This window comes from Lemur catta, chromosome 12, assembly GCF_020740605.2.
Source record: "Lemur catta isolate mLemCat1 chromosome 12, mLemCat1.pri, whole genome shotgun sequence".
NCBI lineage: Eukaryota > Metazoa > Chordata > Mammalia > Primates > Lemuridae > Lemur > Lemur catta.
The window spans coordinates 20,599,995-20,624,199 of record NC_059139.1 but is presented as its reverse complement, the minus strand read 5'-3'; the positions used below and the strand labels follow the sequence as shown (position 1 = coordinate 20,624,199).

Below are 24,205 nucleotides of genomic sequence, written 5' to 3'. Positions count from 1 at the left end.
GGAGGCCGAGGCGGGTGGATCGATCGAGGTCAGGAGTTCAAGACCAGCCTGAGTGAGACCCCGTCTCTACTAAAAATAGAAATAAAAATTATCTGGACTACTAAAAATATATATAGAAAAAATTAGCTGGGCATGGTGGCGCATGCCTGTAGTCCCAGCTACTCGGGAGGCTGAGGCAGTAGGATCGCTTAAGCCCAGGAGTTTGAGGTTGCTGTGAGCTAGGCTGACGCCACGGCACTCACTCTAGCCCGGGCAACAAAGTGAGATTCTGTCTCAAAAAAAAAAAAATACTAAGTTACCTACTTTTTACATACTAAGTATGTAATTTTAAACTTCGTTAATTAAAAATTTTTGTTAATGTATTCTGAATCTTTTCTCTGATTCAACTTACTTATGCTGATTTTAGTCTATAACAGAAAATTTGCAACTAAAAGCCTCTGTGATGAAGGAATATGTGGAATTGAATGATTAAAAATACATGTAGATTGTTGGGGCTGCTATTTTTTTTAAATGTCTTATTATATTAACAGAAAAAAGTAAATCCAGATTTGCAAGTCGAAGTAAAGCCTAGTATTCGAGCAAGAAAAATTCAAGAAGAGAAAATGAGGAAGCAAATGCAGAAGGAAGAGTACTGGCGAAGACGAGAGGAAGAGGAACGCTGGAGAATGGAAATGAGGTAATATCTTTAACTTTTAGTAGCATGAAAATAAGTGGTTCAGCCTTCCTAAGAAACTTAGCTGTTCTGGGTGTGTGACTCCCATTCAAAGCAATCCAGATTTATTTAATGTACTTTTAATTTTCACTTTTCAAGAAGATCCTAGGTCTAGGAAAGACATGCATTAAAATTAAGTTATTGGCTACACTAATATTTGACTGTGGCCTTGGTATTAGGAATTATGTGGTAAGTGGTATCTTATATATATTAAACATATGAAATAATAATTTAATATTATAAATAAATGCCTAAGTTTAAAACAAGCAAAATAGAACTTACAGTTACCTATAATGTGTTTTTTTAAAAAAGGACTTCTATTAAACTTTAGGGGCTATAAATAAGAAAGGGTAGTTGAAAAAACATCTTTCGGAGATTGATTTTTGTGTATAAAAACATAAAATGTTAAGTTATGTTGAGATACAATTGGTATCTTTAAATTGTGCAATTCACTGGTTTTCAGTATATTCACAGAGTTTTGCAACAAACAACACAATCAATTTAGAATATTTCATTATCGTAAAAGAAACTGTGAACCCATTAACAGTCACTTGCCCCCTTACCCTGTACCTCCGCTCCCCAACCCTAGACAACCACTAGCCTACTTTTTATAAATTTTGCCTATTGTAAAAATTTTGTATAAATAGAATCATACAATATATGGCCTTTGTGTCTGGCTTTCACTTAGTGTAATGTGGTTTCTTTCAACTTAGCATAATGTTTTCATGGTTCATCCATGTTGTAGCATGTGTTAGTATTTCGTTTTCTTTTTATGGCTGAATAATACTTTATTTTATGGATATACTACATTTTGTCTGTTCATCAGTTGGTGGACATTTGAGTTGTCTCCATGTTTTGACTGTTTACGAATACTGCTGCTCTGATATTTTTGTGTAAGTTTGAAAATGATAATTAAAAAAAAAATCTCCACAGATAGAGTAGAGGCAAGTTCTCCTTGGGGAAGAGAACCATCCTTAAAATATAATTCTAAAAAATTATAGTTTTAAAAATTTTTAATTTTTTATTTATATTTTTAAAAAATTATATTTTTATAATTTTTACAAATAGGAACAGAAGCATACTGTACACATGTAACGTATTTTTTCATTTACATATCTTCAACTTTAAAAAAATTAATTAGGATTATTTTATCTTACTTTTCATGGCAATATAGTATTCTTTTGTACAGATGTAAAATTTTCTTTGTAACCAGTCCCTTACCGTTAGACATTTAGGTTGTTTCCAGTATTTCAATATTAGAATTGTTAATACATTGACCCTCCTTGAGGCTATATTTATACAGTGATTAGTTGCTAATAATAAAGTCCTAGAAATGGAAATGTTTGATTGAAGGATACTCATGTTTCTGCCTGTACTAGATAGTGTGACCCAGCAGTTCTCAAACTTTTTGGTCTCAGGATCCTCTATACTTGATTATTATTAAAAGGACTCCAAAGAGCTTTTATTCATGTGGGTTATATTTGTCAAGATTTATTATATTATAAATTAAAATAGAAATTTAAGTAATTTTTAATTCATTTTAAAATGGCATTTTTCAGTTTTTTGAAATATAGTTAAATGTATACTTATTTATAATATCAGATTAAATATGTTTAATATAATGTGGTAGAAAACTGTAACCATATTTCTTTCCTAGAATAACAGGAAAAGTGGAAAAATTATGCTGCTTTGCATTTTTGCATATCTCTTTAATATCTGGCTTAAGAGAAGGCAGCAAGATTCTCATATTTGCTTTTGCGTTCATGTGTTGTGATACCACATTTTGCCTCTGGATAATTCCACTGTACACTTAGAATGAGAATGGAAAAGGCAAATAAATTTCTTAGTATTGTGAAAATAATTTTGACCTCATGGATCCCCTGAAGGGGTCTCAGGGATCCTTGGACCACACTTTGAGAAACCTTGCTGTAACTTAATAAAATTTCTACCAATGAGATATTAAATATGATAGCCATTTTTGTTTCCATTTGAATTGTTTTCATGGTTGGCTATTTATATTTTTTCTGTGGTAAATTGCTTATTCTTTCAGTTTTTACTTTCCTGTTGATGGGTACAGACAGTTCCTATGTTATATTAATAGTTATTAACCCTTTTGTTACCTTCAAATAGTTTTTGCTATTATGTATCCGTTTTTGGATATGTATTATATGTATCAGTTTTGTCCTTTATGATGTTTCTGCCTTTGTGATACATTGGAAATTCTTCTCTATACCTAGATTATACGGTTATTTCATCTTTCACTGGTATATCAAATATTTATTAAGCACCTATGATGTGCCAGGAACTGTATTAGGGTACTGAGCATGATGGGGTAAACAATGGATAAAAGTTCCTGCCCTCATTTAACTTAAATATCTTTAGCAATAACAGTAAACTATCTGAAACTGGAATGAACATGATTTTCCAGAACCTTTAAGCTGTTTTTTATTATTTCTGAAAACCTCAATAACACAGAAGTATGGTTCTGTCAGTCCTCAGTTGGATGATCTAAAAAAACACTGTTTATTCCCAACCTGAGGAAATTGGTAGCTTCTGCTGTGGTGGTCAGGAAGCACACTTTTTTCTTGTTTTGTTTTAAATGGATTTCTGTAATAAAACCTTACTGCTACCAAAATTTCCTTTAGACACAAAGTGTCGTTTGAAATTTTTTGGTATCCTAGTTCGAAGCTGAGAGTGAGGATAGAACTGAAAGGTAAGGGCATGAAAAAGAAATTAGAATAGATTCTGAAAATCTTGACCAGTAAAGCAGAGGCTACCTACTAGTTGTCCACATTTCAAGTTCAGCTCCCGCGTGTTATATTTGATATACATAGTATTTTGTAATCTGAACCAGCAACCATGAGGTTTCACAGAAATCCTGATGACACCTTAGCAATACAGCATGTACAGTAGTCTACTCTTATCCAAGGGATATATGTTCCAAAACCCCCAGTGGATGCCTAGAATTGAAGGTAGTACTGATGCCTGTGTATGCTGGGTTTTGATCTGTGAACAAAGATGGCTGCAAACTAACTAATGGACAGATAGAGCTAAACAGCGTTCGAATATGCTGGACAAAGGGATGAATTGAGTCCCAGGTGGGATGAAGCTGGACTGCAAGAGATTTTGTCACACTACTCAAAACAGCACGCAGTTTAAAACTTATGAATTGTTTATTTCTGGAATTTTCCATTTAATATTTACATACCATGGTTGACTGTGGGTAACTGAAAGTACGGAAAACAAAATTCCAGATAAGGGACGACTGTTTCCGTAGGGCAGTAGTTAATAGGAACTGAGTTGCAGCTATTGTGTCTAGCCACGACATATACTTGTCGTTTATCATAGTCCCAGTTACCCTTAATATGTCCCCAACAATGAGACTATGAGTTGCCATTTATCACTGTCTTGTACCGTTGTTTCTCTTCCTAGAAGAGAAATATCTTTGTTTCTGCCTATATAAAAAATGGAGAAATTAAAATTAGTTCAAGAGGTTTTCGCTAAGGAAAAAATAGGAGAGAACACATTTCTTTGAGGACATGAAGAAAATTCCTAGATGTTCTATGTTCACTTTGTGTCTTTCACTCATGTATATTAGACTGGCCGCTTTAGGTGGCATTTGGATTTACAATCCCTACCTTAAAGGGGAAAAGGTTGGAAGAAACTCTTGAGGTTTCTGGTACCTGTTCTTTCTACTTTGTCCTCAGGCTGTGAAATTTTCTTCTACTTTTCTCTTTGTTCTCTCATGTTCTCTTTTCACTTCCATTTATTTCCATTTACTTCTTAATGAAAGCAAATAAGGAAAATCAGGTATAATTGGGAAGAAAAAAAGTCTTAGCTAGGCTTATTCAGGTCGGCGTTTTTTTAAATTATTTTTTATGTCATTATTGATGAAAATTCTTGGTTTGTGTTTTTGCTCATAAGTTTGTAATACCATTCTTTTGTGTTTCAGACGTTATGAAGAGGACATGTACTGGAGGAGAATGGAAGAGGAACAACATCATTGGGATGATCGCCGCCGAATGCCTGATGGAGGCTATCCTCATGGTCCTCCAGGCCCATTAGGCCTTCTGGGAGTCCGACCAGGCATGCCTCCTCAGCCACAGGGACCTGCAGTGGGTGTCCTTGTTTTTGCTATAAAGGATGAAATTTAAGACTGGTTTGGCATTAGCAGAAAACAATTTGAGGGGCTAATTTTAGTCTTAATCTTATAATCTCGATTTAAGTTTTTCATCTGATTTAGAATTTTCCCACCCATTTATTATAGGTTTTCAAGTCCAGTGTCTTATGTATAAGAACTTCATAGAGTTTCTATGAATCTTTCTTATTTTCAGTATATGCTGAATGGAAGCAGAGCTTCTTTTGTCAACTCTTCTTTCATATAAGAGACTATTGCCTTTGTTTTTCCTTACATTAGCAGGAACAACTGATTTTGAAGGCAACTGCTTTATCTTCAAATTTAGTTTTACCTTCCCATTACCAAGAATCTTTTTTCCTTCAAATTCTGACCATCTGAAACCTACTTTTTCTTGTAAATCAAATGAAAGATAAAGGGTAGAGAAATAGTTCAAGATAAGCATGAAAGTTGACGTGTTATGTATGAAGACTATGGGAAAGAAAGATCTACATCTTGAGAATTTGTTCTACGGAAGCTGCGTGAAATGGATGCTTCATATAAGTTCAGACTACTGAAGATAAGCTTTGTATTTTCTAGGGAGCAGTTACAAGAAAATAGCAAACTCCTTTTCTTTAACCTATTATGTGTTTTTGCACAGAGCCTTGGCAGTTACAAAACTTGAATTATTGAAAGCAAAGAACGTTTCAGAATCACTGGTTTTTTAAGTTTAATGAAAAGCATTTTCATAGCCTTAAGTTATATATGTATATGGTCTTGATGGTATAACTTTCCATAATTTACATTTTTACTTTTACTGGAATGAAAAAAAGGGGAAGATGGTTTTAAGTGGGCATTTTGCATAATTTACTCTTATTGAAAAGATATGACAAATACATGTGTAGTTGGAAAATAATAGTTTAGTTATGCTCAGGAAGCATTTTTTTTAAATGCAGTAACAATGTTTTTGTCTCTAGCCCTTACGTCGTCCTGACTCATCTGATGACCGTTATGTAATGACAAAACATGCAACCATTTATCCAACTGAAGAGGAGTTACAGGCAGTTCAGAAAATTGTTTCCATCACTGAACGTGCTTTAAAACTTGTTTCAGACAGTTTGTCTGAACACGAGAAGAGTAAGAGCAAAGACGGAGATGATAAGAAAGAGGGAGGTAAAGACAGGTGTGTTTTCAAACTTACTTACCTTGTGTATTTTTGGTTTTCCTTACATGGACTTCTTACATTTGAAATAAAGATTACAGAGTGATAACTCTGGTGTGAGTCTACATATCTTAACTATGCCTTTATTAGATATTTAATATATTCAGGTGCTTTTGGCTAAAATGAGAAATACGAAGTCCCACTGACAGAAACAGTCTCTAACCTTATGGTTTTATTCATTTTATGTAAATTTACATAAAATGATTTTGAGTCTGTTTCAGAGTGGCCCTTAATAGTTTCCTGGTTGCATTCAAACTGCTGTTTTTCTATCCTTATTTGTTTGTTGCACCTGTCCCATATTTAGTCTTTACTAATAATAACTATTTCCTTAAAGCACTGACCACAAAGCGTGAATAAGTCTAAACTGTAGCAGCGTCTAGAAAACAAGTTTGCGTTTTGAGCCATAATTTTTACCATTTGTAATTTTTTTTTTTTAAGAGACGGGTCTCACTTTGATACCTAGGCTGGAGTGTAGTGGCACAATCACAGTTCACTGCAGCCTTTAGCTCTTCTGCTCAAACTGTCCTCCCTCCTCAGCCTCCTGAATGGCTGATATTACAGGCATGAGCCACTGCACCAAGCTTGGAAATATTTTTGTATTATATTAAACATGACTCTTATTATTCTAACTTGTGAAATAAGAAACAGAAGTGTTAAATAACCTTTGCTTTGCAGTTGTCCCTGTGAGAACTTGGCTCTTGATTTAACTTTTTTATCCATATTGGTTATCTAGATGAAATATAATTCAAAAAATACTGGATGTTTTTCTACTGTGGTTGACGAAAATTTTAATGGTTATTAAAAGGTTATTTCAGTTACTATTTTGTGTTTAGAGAATATCATGGTTCTTGTGGAGAAGAGAAATGTTATATTGTAATATAATTTGATTTCACTGCAGAGCTTTGAAAGGAGTTTTGCGAGTGGGAGTGTTGGCAAAAGGATTACTTCTCCGAGGAGATAGAAATGTCAACCTTGTTTTGCTGTGCTCGGAGAAACCATCAAAGACGTTATTAAGCCGTATTGCAGAAAACCTACCCAAACAGCTTGCTGTAAGTATTATAGAAATGTTAATTTTCAAACCCTTGTCTGGTTCAAAAGTTTTTGGCAGGACTAACTGTGCTTCAGTTTAAACTTAAGCCAGCCTTTAAAATTTTGGCTTGACTTTTCATATTGAGTTTTTTGCTTCATTGTGCAAACTGGTGAAACTATTTTCTATCTTTTTAGGCTTTATAGTACTTGTATTTGGCATGAAGTCATCTTGCTAATTTATTTAAAAATGTAAAATTACAGCATATGCCCTCCTTTTCTTGTTCTTTTCCCAAGACTTGAATCACAAGGCAGTTGTTCTGGGAAAAGTGATTTTTTAAAAAACAAATTCCATATATAACAAACTTAAATGTTTTAAATTCATGAACCTCTTGCTTATTTAGTTCAGTACATGTTTTTAATAAAATACAGCAACTAAAATAGTCTTGCTAATTTTAATTTCTCTAGTTTTATTGTGAATATTTTTAGTTTTCTACATGTTTATAATGGTAGACAATACTTCTCTTGTTTCTGTCCTGCAGATCATGCCAGTGCACAATTTTAATAGAACATTCCCTTTGGGTCCTATAAAAATAAACTTTTTTTTTTAAATCTTGAATTTTAGAAAATTTTACATATTAGGTTGTCAAAATGAGATTTAAGATAAAGATTCCTTCACTGATTTAAGGTATAAAACTTATTTCAAAACCTTGCAATTTAATTAGGCATTCTAAATTCAAGGCTTGAGATTTCATTGGTAATGTATATTCTACAGTAGCGAGGTAGAATAGTACCTGACCACAGGAGAGCAACTGATACAAAAAAGGGACAGTGAAGCACACAATTTAATTTAAGCTCTGACAGCTCTGGCACTTACTGTTGCTTATTTTATATTACTGTTGTTCCAGACATGAAGTTTCTTATTGTAGGTGAGTCTTTTTAATAATTAGGAGCCAGCAAGATTGGCATTGTGCGTCTGTTTCTTACCCCTCTACTAAGGCTGCTAGGGCAATGAAGGGGGAAAAGAAAGGTTTGGGGACCTTGGAAGAATTGTGGAATTTGGAAGAAACATCTTGATTCTAATTGTTGTGCTTAGTAAAACTATAAAGCAGGAAATAGATCCTCACTAAATAATTAACAATTAACCAGTTAAGCTAAAAGCAGAATACTCTTTCCAGATCCACTTGTATAAGTTGATAAGCAAGTGAAATAAAATTAATTCATAGTTAACATTTATGTAATACTGTATTAAGTGCTTTATATAGTTGATTGATTTAATCCCCCAGTGACCCTATAGATTAGATAAAATTATTGTCTGTTTTACAGAAACAGGTGCAGTGTAGTCAGGTAATTTGCCCATCTTCACCTCACTAGTAAAGTAGTAGAGCTAGGATTTGAACCTAGATACTATACTATAAGCACTCCATGTAATTCTGTAGTGTCTTTGTTTATATAAACGGGGACTTATTACATGTCTCTGAAATTGCAGTGAATCCTGGTTTTTCTGGATATTGACTGGGAGTTTCTGCTCCCTGATGAAACGTAGATCTGTTGATTTCACCAAGAATATACATACAATAGGAATGGTTAAATTGAATTAGGTTCAGATGTCGATTTTAGTTTCATTCATGTTCTGCAAATGTGATAAATATGGCACTGTTTCTTTTATCCAGAAATTCACCATCTAAGAAAGAGCCATAATGAACCTGCTTTTGTCTGTTAATGCAACAGATCTAATTAATTTCTTATAATCTTCATTACACAGGTTATAAGCCCTGAGAAGTATGACATAAAATGTGCCGTATCTGAAGCGGCAATAATTTTGAATTCGTGTGTGGAACCCAAAATGCAAGTCACTATTACCCTGACGTCTCCAATTATTCGAGAAGAGAACATGAGGGAAGGAGGTTGGAAAGCCATTAAACATTCTACTTTTCTATTAACTGTTTTTTTTCATTTATCTACTCTTTAAGGTGGCATTATGCCCTAGAAGGCAACATGCTGGCATTACATGTGAATTTGATAGATTTGACTTATTTAGCAACCAGTTTTGCTTAAGATCATTTCCCACAAAGTAAATGCTCTTTTTAGTGATGTATTTTTATATAAAACACTTGTAGTATGATTCATTTTCTTGATTTTTTTTTTCTTGCTAACCTCAGATTTCTGGAAAAAAAACTTCAAAATTATTTTTACTGACATAGTTTATGCACGAAAAAATTTTAAAATGTTGCTAGTAATTAGGGGCCACAATTTTAACTTCTATTAAGAAGCTTGCTCTTGCCTTCCTTGTCTTACAAAAAAGACAAGAGTGTTTAACAAAAAAAAATTGGCTAAAATAGTCGTAACACCCATGTTTTTAAGAGGCATTTTTATATATGTAATCATGGATTGGCTTATCCTGAGGTAAATATTTCTAGTTCTCTGAGGTTGCTCTTTGATTTGATACGCTTTCATAAATGCATTGCATTCTGATGCACGCAGATTTGGGCATTTGACCCTTATACTAGAGATACTGAAAAATAGTGTAGATGTAGCTAGTGAGTTACAGTACAATTCAGGGTTTTTAAACGTAATACAGTTGTAGAATATGAAATTTTGCTGGTGCCAGCAATGTTGCTTTAGGGACTGTTCTGTAACATTTTCAAAGCATCAAAAGCTTTTAAGCCAAAAAGCATGATCAGTGTCTGCAGTATGTTGGTTCTGTTGTTTTATGGGTCAGATAAAATTTACTTTGTTTCCTTTCATGCTGTTTTTAAACATCTTAATGTACTGAATAAGGAGTTATAGGGTACAGGAGTATTTCTTTGAGATACAGTTTGAGGAGAGAGTACTATATATTGAATATTAAAATTCATTTGTATAAAATAGCATCCATAGGCTCTCAATTACTGTCTGTTTAAATTTGTTTTCTCACAGCAAAGCAATTTTTTTTTAAGGCACTGGGCTTTTCACAACCCAGGAAAAAAACATTTTACAAAAAATGTCATTGGGAGATAAGTCTAATTTTGCATACTTTGTACATACACTGTATTAGGATTCATATGCTATATCTTAAGCTTTGCATCTTAAAAATAAATGAGTTTTATGTAAAAGGTTTTTATGTGAACACAAGTTGCTGGGCAAGGTTCCTGAGTCAATCTGGTCAGGTCATATACAACGTATGACTCAGGATTTGAAAAAAATCTTCTAATATATATTATAAATAAATATTGCTATATTTAGTATGAAATTACAGTCATTTAACAATTTAACTTTATTGCAGAATACATTTTGTTCAATTATATATATGCTTAATTAAGTTTGTGTGGTATCAAGCAATTTTATGTTGCAGAAGTCTAAAGTTAATAGTATCATATTTCCAATAAATGGTAACCTATCCCTTCTAAAGGAAACAAAATTATATTTTTGTCTGACCCAAACTTGAGTTAGAATTATCATTCTGAATTTCATAAATATTTTGGCGAGGGAAATGGTCAGTCCAAAATTGAAAGATTTTGCTTCAAGACACTGAGCTGAAAAGTTGGATGTGCAAAAGTATAGAAACATTGATAGAGTGTTCCTTGCTGCAGATAACTGCAGTAAACCATGTCTTTAGCTGCATTATGAAGATTGCTTCTTTCTTGCTGCAGAATAACGGTATGTATTCTCTCTCACTGCAGCTCCCAATGCTCTGTGTCTTAAAATCATTTAAAGCCTATAGCTTGCTTTGGGGAGTTAGTACAGGGGTTGAGGAAGGCTTTGCCGGAAGAATAATTGTAAGTCATAAAACTTTGTACTTGTGCGTAGTTTGGTAGCCTCTTTAGTGCATAATGATCCTGTTAAATAACCAAAAATTATTTTTAAAAGGAAATGATTAAATTGTCCAAATAACTGTTAAACACATGACAGATCTATTTTATGGTACTGTGTTTGACAGTTAAACATTAAGTAAACATTTAATTGACTTTAAGCTCGAAATGTTCAAAATGTTCTAACCCTTGCTACAGAATTTTCTGCAGCAAGTCAAGTATCATAATGTGTTTTTTTCCACCTGTAGCTTATCAGGCCCGGTCCAAAGCCTTCTAGCAGAGGGGATTGATTCCTGTCAGGGGTTGCTGCCAAGACATCGGAAGGATTTTTGACCAAGGTTTTCAAAAGCTTAGTGTCACATCTGCCATTTGATTAAGGAGAGATTTTGGATGCAGAGCCTGGCATTTATTGTTCTTTGTGTGGCTGTTTTGTTTGTTTTGTCTTTGTCTCTTCTAGAATTGAGCAGTGTTCACACTAGTTTTTAAATGGTTGAGTGGATTATATATTTTACATGACCATGTTAATTTAAATTAATATATTCCCATTAACTTTTAATCATAAAATAGTGTGGACACAGCATGTCTTCTAATTGGTGATTAACCCCTTAAAATTTATGAAATACATTCATGTAGGATAAGAATTTGCATTTTGTTTTTATAAATTAACTGATTTTTGCTTTGTTTTGTTAACTGGGTGTTAGGCAACGAGTATGATTTTAGCAGAATATATCTAAGGGGTTAATCTACTTGAAACAGAAAATGGGTGCAAAAATCCACACTCTAAATTTAACAAAAATGTCCTACTTACAGTTCTAATTTGTTTTTAATTTGCAATAGGTGTCTTGGCATCTTTGAATTTGCACCATTAAAATTTCCAAAGTTACGAATGCTTGTGTGCAGAAAGAAAAATTTTCTTACATATGGAGGGAAATTATAAAAGTGTGAATTAACATCAGAAATTTAGAAATATTTTTAGAAAGAGATTGCACACTGTCACCTATTTGCATTCTAGCATTAGCAAATAATGTAAGTATTAATAAATAAGGGACATGGAAAGTGGTCCTTTAGCATGTTCTGTAACCCTGCTTTGGTGAGTGGTTTTTTTTTTTTTTTGGTGTATTCTTTTTTCTTTCTTTCTTTTTTGTTTTTAAACTTCTTAGTTAGCTTTGCTTTTCTGGGTTCCTTTTCCTTAGAACAGTTTGTTTCTTACATTCAGGTTATTTCTAGGTTCAATAGTCTTACAGGTTTTGAGATTATACTAACATTTTTGTCTTGATAGTTTCTTTTTAGCATCAAATACCTCTTATAGTGTTTATTCTCAAAATGCCACATAATTTTCCTTGATTATCTGTGTCTTGCTTCTAATATGTCTTCTGAAAAATCTGTATCCATCTGATTACTTTTGAGAAGTAAGAACTGAGACCAGAAAATTCAGACAGGGAATGAAATTCTCAGTTTTTATATGTTATCTACTCAAGTACACGTTATACCTTTAAAATTTCTGAATGCTCATAATGAGATACACAATCAAGTAACTTGCCCAGAGTTGCAACTATAATAATACTCTTAAAATATTCTTTAACTTTTTCTTAATTTTTATCATGTATTTATTCTTTGTCCCTCATATGCATTTGATGTACTCAGTGAATTATTAAATTATATCCTAAATGCCCAATGATTTCAGTACTCTTTAGCCAAAGAACTATTATATTCAATAGATTACATAATTTTTCTATAGTTAGAAAATATTTATACTGTTAAAAGCACTGAGAGCTGTGAATTAGGTTGAATTGCTGTTTGTTACTAGTTTGATTAGCAAATTTGCTTTTATTATACACATTTTACAGATAACCTTTATATGGATATAAAGCTAGGCCTTTGACTGACTTTTATGAATGACTCTTATTAATGTAAGTTAACTTCCTGTCCGGGTTTAGTTTCATATTTTCCTCTCGAGTTTTGTGTAGCTCACTTATGTTTTAATGTTTTAATAAACTTTAAAGATTTTACATATATATCATCACAGCATTCTGCTTGTTGCATCTTTTCTATTCTTAATTCTACTTAACCATGCTAGTTTTTATTGCCCTTTTCTGCTTTTGTTTCTCTTCAATTAATTTTTGGAGTACTTCATGGGAACCTTGAATTTTAAATGGCATTTCATACTCACAGCTAAAATTCTCTTGTGGAAGAGAAAGCATTGAACTCTTAGAAATGCCTGTTTTTGGTTCTTCATTTTTTTCCTATGGTTATTACTGTATTGATCATGCCATATCTATCATCAGTTCTTTGTTATAGTAGCCCAGAATAACCTATGACCATTTAGAATACTGAACAAACTCAGTAGTTCATTGTACATTCTCATTTATTAAGGTGGATTTTTGTGTTCCCTCTTGTCTTGTCTTTGTGCTAGCGCGCTGTGTCCAGTAATCTTTCCTTTAGATTTCATTTTGGTGGGTAGGGTTTATAGTTTGAGAAATTATTTATTATATTACTAAATTAAGAGTTAAACTTAATTCTTTTGTTCTTCATATTGAATTAAGTAAATTTATCGAAAATAACTCCTTGGGTACATTAATAAAGTGCTGACAAACTCTCAAATGGCTCATGTGACACTGGTGCTACTTTAAGGAAGTGTCTTGCTCACCTGGTCAAACACCCATTCCTCACTGCATTTTGCCAATTCAATCCATTTTAGATGTAACCTCGGGTATGGTGAAAGACCCACCGGACGTCTTGGACAGGCAAAAATGCCTTGACGCTCTGGCTGCTCTACGCCACGCTAAGTGGTTCCAGGTTCGGAACATCATTTTACTTTTTTCTTGTAGCCTTATGAGAGAGTAGTTGAGTACATGTTTAACTGTGCTTAAACATTTCAAAACATTGCCCAAGCAATACTATTTTAAATTAAATCTCAGAAAATATGTTAACATAGAAAGTTGGGTATGAAGATCTGCATATTGCAGTTACTATTAATTTGACAATAAACTTAGGTTTGGGGGTGTTTTATAGTTTGGGTTTTTTTATTTTTTTATTTTTAGTGACTATATTTAAAGCTGACTTGTTTAGGAACATCACATGTTTGTGTATATATATTATATTCCATAAGGCTGCAGATTAACTTTGCTTTAAATAATGGAATATGTGTTTAAAGCTTTGTGTATAGTTTTAAGATGTTTTTCCCTCTTTCTCTAAGTTAATAAGTGTAGGGAGTGAAAGGTGAGGAAGCAGCTGTTTGGTTTAGTGACTTTGCAGTCATGCAAAGGCACAGAAGGGAAACCAAACAGATTTCCTTAACCTTTCAGTCCCTAGACAAACTTTTTAGCTCTTTACTTTTTCTTTTATTTCTAATGTAGGCAGATTTTTTTAAGTTTACTGTTTTAAATGAACACAGGTCAAGGTTCACAGGGGATCAAGAAATATTGTTCTTGTATAATCTGTTTACTTTGACCTAAATACCAGCTTTTAAATACTAACACTGGCATAAAATATTGCTGTAAATGGCAGCTCATTGAACCCAATTTTAAGTGTGGTTATTTTTATTTTTATCTGAGCTTCCATTGAACAGTGGTATTTTAACTTTTTTTCATCAAGGGATATTTTCAGTATTTCTAAGATTAATTCAATTGGTTTTTGTGTTGCTCTCAAGGCTAGAGCTAATGGTCTGCAGTCCTGTGTGATTATCATACGTATTCTTCGCGATCTCTGTCAGCGAGTTCCAACTTGGTCTGATTTTCCAAGCTGGGTAAGTAGTATGTAACCGTATGGTGTGAAAACATGTAGGAAATATTTCTGTGAGTTTTATCATCTAAATGTATATTTAATTATCGGCTTTATTTTTATTTAGTAAATTAGGTTTTCCTCTTCTAATGAGAAATCATGAGGATCTTAGAATATAATTTTCTCAAAATTGGCTATGTAAAGAGTTGTAATTCCCCACTGCTAAATTTCACTGGCTAAAAAAAAAAGAAGAAGAATTGTAATTGATGTTTCTTTTTGTATTTTTCTTTCCATTTTTTCTCTTCTCACAATGTTATTAATTTTTAAAAAATATTACAGCATTTATTGACTTTTACGTATACAGATGTACAATGAAGACTGAAAATGAACTGTTAATCTCCGTTGCAGGGTTCTATTGACTTTTTAAAAAATAATGTTATAGGACTAGGGATTTTAAAAATTGAGATAAGTACATTATTCAAAAATAATACATAAAATCAAGAAATTGAATAAAGCAGAAGGGTACAAAATAAGACGTGAAGGCCTTCTTACTTAAAGACAAATTATCTTAGTGGTCTGCTGTGATTTCTTCCAGGGGAAAAAATGTATGCGTATGCATAATATATTTCTATTTTAATATCCTTTGTATTTCAAACTTAGTGGTTCCTAAATAGCAAGAATTCTGATAGAGAGGGATTCATTCAAAAATAAAACTGAAGGCGAGGTGCATTGGCTCATGCCTGTAATCCTAGCACTTTTGGAGACCAGGGCAGGAGAATCACTTGAGGCCAGGAGGTCGAGACTAGCCTGAGCAACATAGCGAGACCCTGTCTCTACAGAATATTTAAAAAAAAAAAAAAATAGCCAGGCATAAAGGCATGCACCTGTAGTCCTAGCTAGCTGCTTGGGAGGCTGAGGCAGGAGGATTGCTTGAGCCCAGGAGTTTGTGGTTGTAGTGAGCTATGATGACACCACTACACTCTTGGCCTGGACAATACATTTAAGACCTTGTTTCAAAAAAAAAAAAAAATCAATCAGTCAATCAATGAAAACAAAACTTAACCTATTGACTCTAGAGTTGGATTAGTGAGAGTTGAATAGCCAAGGTTACCTTCTTTTTTATTTTTGTTTTTTAAACACAAGAGTGACTGTGCTATTTACATTATTTGCATCTTTCTTAACAAAATGCATCTTGGAACAATTTGAAAAGGCACATCTACAGCATTCTCTGTATTGACTACGTAGTATTCCCTTTGTATGGATGTGCCATATTTTATTTAGCTGGTATACATTTGATGGACATTTGAGTTACTTAGAGTCTACTGCTATTAAATTGTCATACCTCATTATATATATTGCTGTCAAGCTTTTGAGGGTAGGATAAATTGCTAGGGCTGATATTCCAAGGTCAAAGAACATGTGCTAATTGTTGACCAGAAAGTTATTTTCTACAGGTGTATATATGTGTATATTCAAATACATAGCAAAAATTCCTGGAAGGATATATTCTAACTTAAAATAGTGATTATTTCTGAATAGTGTAAGGAAGGAATGATTAGTGTAGAGATCTGTGTTTAATTTTTCTGGATTAAATTATATGTGTATATTACTTGTGCAATTAAAAATTATTTTAAAAATTTTAAATAGATCAAAGATCGGTTCATTCCAATTATTCTAATACCATTTAATAATTTATTTAGTGATATCTCTTTCCCCAGTCCTCAATTTGAAATATCACTATTATCATAAACCAGTTGTTCTCAGCCAGGGTAATTTTGCCCTGTAAAAGACGTTTTTGATTATCAAAACTGGGCATCTAGTGGACAGAGGCCAGGGGTGCTGCTGAACATTATGCAATGCACAGGAAACCCCTACCCCATCCCTGTGCACATACAACAAAGGATTATGGACCCTAAATTGTCAGTAGCTATGAGGTTTAAAAACTGTTACAAACAAAAGTTTCTTTTTTGTGGGCCTGTTTTTGGAATCATCTTTCATTGTTCAGTCTGTTTTCTTCTCTAGTACTAAGTAAACTCTTAATTATTGAAGTTCTATGATGTATTTTAACATTCGAATTTTCCTTTCCATTACATTCCCTCCTCCCCATTCTCTGTCTTCATTACATATAGTTTTCTACAGATTTTGTTTTTGTTACATGTTTATTTTTCTAATTGAACTTGACTACTGTTTTGTTCAGTTTTGTCAGAAGTCCTCTTGATGTATTTTAACTAGTGTATTGCATTGAATTAAGAAATTAATTTGGAGAATATTATCACTTTTATAATATTGACTCTTAGATAAGAGTATGAAATGTCCTACTTAATGAAATTGATTTTATGTACCTGTTTAGATGTGAATAGTTTCTGTCATGTTTCTTTTTTTCTTTTCTTTTCTTTTTTTTTTTTTTTTTTTTTTTTTGTGAGACAGAGTCTTGCTCTGTTGCCCGGCTAGAGTGAGTGCCGTGGCGTCAGCCTAGCTCACAGCAACCTCAAACTCTTGGGCTTAAGTGATCCTACTGCCTCAGCCTCCTGAGTAGCTGGGACTACAGGCATGCACCACCATGCCCGGCTAATTTTTTCTATATATATTTTCAGTTGGCCAGATAATTTCTTTCTATTTTTAATAGAGACGGGGTCTTGCTCTTGCTCAGGCTGGTCTTGAACTCCTGACCTCGAGCATCCACCTGCCTCGGCCTCCCAGAGTGCTAGGATTACAGGTGTGAGCCACCACTCCCGGCCAGTTTCTGTCATGTTAACTTTTGTTGTTGTAGATTGTTTATACCTAAGTATTTTATCTTGGAGAGGTTTTTTTCCCCCTCACATTGTGTTTTCTGGTTATTGTTTATGTATGGAAAAAAGCTATTAACTTTGGTAACTCACTCCCTTACTACCTTCTCTTACTTGTAATTTTTTCACATGAGTCTTTTGGGTTTTCTAGTTTTAGACTCATATCTATAAATGATATTTTGACTTCTTTCCAATATTTTTACTTCCTTTTCTATTTTAATTAATTGGTATTTTTACGCTAGAATAAATATAGAATTTAAAGAAATACTACTTGAAATGCATATTCCTGATTGTATTGAAAATGCTTCTGGTATGTAAAGTGTATTAAGCATGATGGTAAAGCCTTTTATTTGACATATTTACTCGTCATGTTGAAGTATTAATCTTTTCCTAGTTTACTAAGTAAGCTTTGAATCAGTAGTGGAAGTTGAACTTTATCAAAAAATTTTTCAAGATTCATTGACATGAATGTATCGTTTTTCTCCTTCAACCTGTTATAACCTATTAATAGTCTGTATTGGTACATATAGATTTTTTTCATATTGCATTCTAGGGATGATTTGTATATATAGCAGAATAGTCTTTTAATGAACTGTTAAGTTCTACTTGCTGATAGTTTAGGAATTTTGGAGTGATATAAAATAAATTTTTGTAATTTTGTTTCTGTGCTTTTTGTCAGATTTAGAAGCAGTGATCACTAACTGTCAGATTAATTTGGAAGCTTTTGTTCTTTCTTTAAACTCTGAAGTAGTTTTAGTACATCAGAACTTTCTATTCCTCGCTGGTCGTGGTGGCTCACACCTGTAATCCTAGCACTCTGGGAGGCCGAGGCAGGTGGATGCTCGAGGCCAGGAGTTCAAGACCAGCCTGGCCAACATAGAGACACCATCTCTACAAAAAATTTTTTAGAAATTAGAAAAACATGCAAACTTTCTGTTACTTGACAATTTATAAAAGTTTATGTGACATCGTCAGTTCTCAGTCCCTTTTAAGGGAGTAATATTTTCTCTATTTCTTCTATTGTGATTAGTCTCTCTCTTGGGGTTAATTTTGGCAATTTGCATTTTCCTTTAAAATCAACCCGTTCAGGCTTGGCACAGTGGCTCATGCCTGTAATCCTAGCACTCTGAAAGGCCAAGGCAGGAGGATTACTTGGGTTTAGAAGTTTGAGATCAGCCTGAACAAGAGCAAGACCCCGACTCTACCAAAAATAGAAAAACTTAGCTGAGTATGGTGGTGTGCACCCATGGTCCCATCTACTTGGGAGGGTGAGGCAGGAAATTCACTTGAGCCCAGGAGTTTGAGGTTGCAGTCAGCTACAGTGACACCACTGCACTGTACCCAGGGCGACTGAGTGAGACTCCAAACAAAAAATAACAAAACCATTCAGTAGAGCTTTGCTCTCGGGTTTTTTGTTTTGTTTTTTAATGTCTGTCTATCTTTATTATTCCATATTTTGCTTTAATTCTTGTTTTATTGATTAGTCAGTAAAGCATTTGCCATATGGGAACACAATGACAACATGAATGTTTCAGTATTTAAGTGTTCAGAATTCATTAAATTCCTAATAGATTTTAAGCATTTGGAATTATTTGTAAGCATTGTCACTTCAGAGTTTAAAAAAATATGAAAATACAAGCATTGTATCTCATCATTCTACCTCCTGCATCCTTCAACTTCGGTCTCCTCTACCCAGTGTACCCTTAGAGCATTCTCTGTTCTAGTAAGTCCAGGTTTCAATACTTGTATGAATGGACTCTCAAGACCATTCCTTCTGGGCCACTGTTGCAGTCTGGAGTTTCAGCAGGACAGATTGGTCCATCCTTGCCCAAGGTCGTCTTTGAGAGAGTCATTCATCCATTTTAGGTGGCATTCTCTCCGTTCAGAGTGGAGAGCCATAAGAACTGAGTGGAAAAGAGAATACACAGGAAAAAGGAATTGAGAAAGCATTGGCCATGGAAGGGGAAATGATGGGAAAGAATGTCAAGAAGAGTGAACAAAGGTGCTGGCTGATTTTTTAAATCATGTACATATAAAAATAAGTACACCAGTATTTTGATACTTTAAAAACATACCAAAATGTCAGTATTTTCACATTTAAAAATCCTCCTGGTATTCTTTATGCAGTGGTTTATCTATTTTAAGGTTTTTTTCCCTCTACTCAGAAAATCAGTTCTACTGTATTCCTCATTAATAAATTACTAGCTTTTGATTTCCTCTGTATTTTCTATTTTCCTTGGGTTTATTTTATTATTATTTTACAAACTTCATGAGTTTGATGCTTGATTCATTCATTTACTGTGATTATGTAGTGGTGGTTTTAAAGCGATTTAAGGCTGAACACAGATTTTTGGCTGCATGTATGTTTTCTCTTTATTTTCTATATAATCTGAAATTTACTGTGATGTTATCTTTAAGCCAAGAATCGTTTTGATGGAATTTTAATATTCTGTATGGTTAAAGGGGGGTTGCTTTTGTTTTTGAAATTAATTTTGAGTTTTATAGTATTGTGATCCAAGAAATGTAGTCTACTATTTGCAGTTTTTCTTTGTGGCCTAATATATGTTCAATTTTTATAAACCATGGCTATTTACAAGAAGATGTGCTTTCAACAAGATATATACCTCCTAGTCTGTTGAACTTAATCAGTCATTTTTTGCCTATCTTCTGTATACTCTCCTATGTGTTTGTTTGTCTGCTTCATCATCCTTGGACTGACAGGAGTGAATTAAAGTCTACTTCTTTTGTGTTTCTATTTCTGTTTGTATTTCCTACAGTTTATGCTTTATGTATTTTGTTGCAATGATATTTTGGATATAAACACTAATGACAGTTGTGTCAGCATTATGAATTTGAACCTTTTGACGTTATAAAGGGCCGTTCATTTAACGTTTTAGGCCATGAGTTAATAAGCTTGTCCATTTGTTAATACTGAGAACTTAGCTTTCTTTTTGTTAACATTTCTCTGATAGGATTCTGTTCGTGTTTCCTTTGCCATAATTTTTATCCTTTCCTTATTCTTTTTTTTAAATCTGTGAATGTGTTTTCCTTCTGATGATTTAGACAGTCAGAGGTTGCAGTTATAATTTTACATGGTACTCTCATTCATTGGTTTTAGATAGTGTCAATTTCTCATCAAGAAAGGTGAGAAAATTAGCGCTTACATTTCTAACCCTTCTCCATCCTCCTTTGGATTTTTTTTTATTGTTGTTATATTTGTTCAATTGTTTCGTTTCTTTAAGTAATATATTCAAACCTGATTCTTGATTTATTTATCTTAATATATACTGATTCCACTAAGAAAATGTGGAAATTTATAACATACTTTTTTAAACCTTGAAAGGATAAAAGTAACATTTACCTTTTGTAGTTATTTATACCCTATAGTTGTTTAATGTTAGTTCTATATAGGTCTTTATTGGAGCTTCTTTTTATTTCTTGGTTGACTACATTTTATCATCAAATACTATTTTTTAAATTTCTTTCATGTTTGAGAATCTTTGCCAGTTGTCACTACTTTAATGAGAAATATTTTGTGAGGTAACAATTATTCCCTCTCCATTTCTTGATACTGTTCCATTACCTTCTGGCATTTATTATTACAGTCTGAGTCCAGCCTAATTTTTCTGCCCCTTTTCTACTGGCTGCTTAAAGAATTCTTTATTTGTCCTTGAATTTAGTAAGTTAGCCAAATTATGTCTTGGAATCTATTGTTCAGTATCAGTATTCTTTGAAATCTTTATGTCTTTTTGTCCTACAGCTTTGTTTTTTTCCCTCAGTAAGAGGGAAAATAAATTTTCTATTATATTTAATTAATATGATCCTCTGTTTTAGGGCCAGTTACCCTATTGTTGGATTATCTTTGTCCTACATATCTAGTTTCTGTAATTGTTTTAATCTTTGTCCCCTTTTTGTCTTGTGTTCGCTGTGATTGTTTCTTTGGCAGTAACTTGGTTTTCAGCTATGTCCTATTCTTTACTATTCATAATTCATTTATGAGTTCTATAATGTTACTTTGCATTTCAATTTGCTTTATTAGCTCTGCAATCTTCCTTTTCATCTCAACTTGTGAACTCTTATTGATTTCATGTACTCATCAAGTTTTCTTAGATCAAAATATTAGCAGATTATATCTTTATCCCTATAAATTAAGAATAGATTTTTTTTTTTTAATTTTTTTTCTGGGTTTTTGTTTTGTTTGGTTGAGATAGGGTCTCGCTCTGTTGCCTGGGCTACAATGCAGTGGCATCATCATAGCTCACTGCAGCCATAGATTCCTGGGTTCAAACATCCTGCCTCGGCCTCCCAGAGTGCTAGGATTATAGGTGTGAGCCAAGTGCCCACTAAAAAATTTTTTCAGTAGACTTTATTTTTAGAGCAGTGGTTGGTTCAGTGCAAAATTAAGTGAACAATACAGTTGACTCTTGGACAAAAATGGAGATTAGGGGCACTGTCCTGCATATAACTTTTTACTCCCCCCAAACCAACTAAGAGCCTACTATTGATGGGAAACCTTACTGTTAACACAAATAGTTAATTAAAAGAAAATGTTATTAAGAAAATCACAAGGAAGAGAAAATATATTTACTGTTCATTAAGTGGAAGTGAATTGTCATAAAGGTCCTCATCCTCATCATCTTCAAGTTGATTAGATAGAAGAGGACGAGAAGGGGTCTTGCTGTCTCAGGGGTGGCAGAGCCAGAAGAAAATCTGCATATAAGTGGACCTGTGCAGTTCAAACCCATGTTTTTCAAGGGCCAGCCATGTAGAGTTCTCATGTATCCCTTGGCCCTGCACATGCATGGCCTCCCCACCATTAACATCTGGCACTAAGTGGTGTATTTGTTAAAATTGGTGAACCTATATTGACACATCATTATGGCCCAAAGTCCATATAGAATAGATTTTTCATCTGTTTTTCATGCCGTGCTCCGCACAAGTACAAAGATGTTGTGCAAGTCTATTCCCATCTTTTTCAATACCTCTCCTTTTTCTTCCCCTATGAGCTCTGAGTTGAGGATTGTTTATGGAAAGTAGGATTTGGCTACATACAGTCTTGTTAGCAGGTGTGTTCTGTGCTCTTCCCTGTGTCTGTACCAAATGTACTGTGGAATTCTATACGAGGGAGTCTATTGGCACACCTTTATCTTCAGGTTTCAAATCCAGGATGGATTCTTAGAGCCTTTGCCTTTGCAGAATCTGCTGTCTTTGTTTCCTGAACCTGTTTAACCATTTTTTTTCAGGAACAACTCATCCCCTGAACCAAGAGAGCATTTTGGGTATGTGAAGCCAGTTTGGGGTCCTTGTGTTTGAGAGCTCACCATCTTTGAGCTTATTTTTTTCCCTACTTCTTTTACTCCTTTGGAAGTTCTTATTTATTTTTTCTTTTATCTATGTGTTAGCCAAATGTCTGTTTATTATTGGAGATAATTAGATATGGATAATTATGATTCTTCTGCTCTTTCCTAATCTTCACAGTCTTTAGGATGGCACATTCTAGTGCTTTTCTTCCCTCTGGTGAGATGGAAGGTGGTCAGAACGGGTTTTTACTTTTAAAAAAGTTTCTTTTCCTGGTACTGCCTACAATGTGATTCATTCGTTCTCCAAATTGGAGGCTACTGGTGAAAGTTTTCGGATTTAGTTCAGTCAGCTACCAACCCTACCGCATCTTCTCTTTGAAGAGTCAAGTTAGGGCCTACATGAGAGTTGCCCAAGCAGAATAAACACTGTGTTTCTTAGAAATGTTCTCTCTTACTGGCCTTTTCCTCTGTTTGATTCAAGCTGTTAAATTTTTGCTTGGATAGCAGTAGTGTATACATTCTAACATATTTCTTAATCATAATCATGTCAGAGGGTAATAGATCTTGCCATTTAGCTCTGTGCTATCACCACAAACAGAAGTAACTTCTTGATTTTCATCAAAGAAATTTGAAATTCTTATGAACCTTATTATCTTGAATTTTATTTAGCCTTCATATTACTTAGAACAAATTTTTAAGTAACAATGCCTGCTTTTATGGCCTTTCCTTTACCATTGCAATGAATATTAACAATGGTGTTCTTCCTTTAAATTAGTTCTATTGTCATGAATCCATGATGATGAAATAAAGAAAATATAAGTAGAATTGTGTTGTAAGATTGATCTGATGTCAGAATTGCTATGTGCTAGCTAAACCTCTCTTAGAATAGTATACCTGCAGTAATTTACAAAAGGCATATAATTCTTTAAAATTTTTATTTATTTTATTTCTAAACAGTATATTAGGATGAGGAGTATTTCACAAAAAAAAAAAAAAATCTGTCATTGAGCTGAGCACAGTAGTTACGTACCTGTAGTCTCAGCTACTTGGGAGGCTAAGGCAGGAAAGATCCCTTGAGCCCAGGAGACCAGCCTGGGCAGCATAGACTCCATGGGGTTGGGAGTGGGATGTGGGAGATCTGTCACAGTATGGATGAATCTCCAAAACATTTTAAGTGCAAGAAGCCAGACACAAAAGGTTATGTATTATATGATTCCATTTATACAAAATATCAAGAGTGTAAATCCAAGACCCGGTATGGTGGCTCATGCCTGCAATCCTACCACTTTGGGAGGCCGAAGTGGGGGGATCGCTTGAGGCCAGGAGTTTGAGACCAGCCTGAGTAATGTAGCAAGAACTTGTCTCTACAAAAAATAAAAAATTAGCCTATAGCTACTCAGAAGGCTGAGGCAGGAGGATCACTTAAGTCCAGGCATTGGAGGTTACAGTAAGCTATGATGCCACTGTACTCTATCTAGTACAGGCAACAGGGAGAGAGACTCTGTCTCAAAAAAGAAAACAATGTGAATCCATA

General features: G+C 33.8%; 1 protein-coding gene across 3 annotated transcripts in view; it reads left to right on the top strand.

Moving 5' to 3' along the window:
- Positions 1–24,205, top strand: part of ZFR (zinc finger RNA binding protein) — an 81,304-nt gene that overhangs the window by 44,127 nt on the left and 12,972 nt on the right. For 2 of the 3 annotated variants that reach the window (XM_045565796.1, XM_045565797.1), the window contains 7 exons: positions 531–676; positions 4,665–4,827; positions 5,804–6,009; positions 6,947–7,097; positions 8,840–8,981; positions 13,564–13,661; positions 14,515–14,610. In XM_045565796.1, coding sequence (XP_045421752.1) covers positions 531–676; positions 4,665–4,827; positions 5,804–6,009; positions 6,947–7,097; positions 8,840–8,981; positions 13,564–13,661; positions 14,515–14,610 — 1,002 coding nt within the window. Of the gene's footprint in view, positions 1–530; positions 677–4,664; positions 4,828–5,803; positions 6,010–6,946; positions 7,098–8,839; positions 8,982–13,563; positions 13,662–14,514; positions 14,612–24,205 lie in introns of those variants that run through there. The other variant, XM_045565798.1, reaches the window with a different exon arrangement.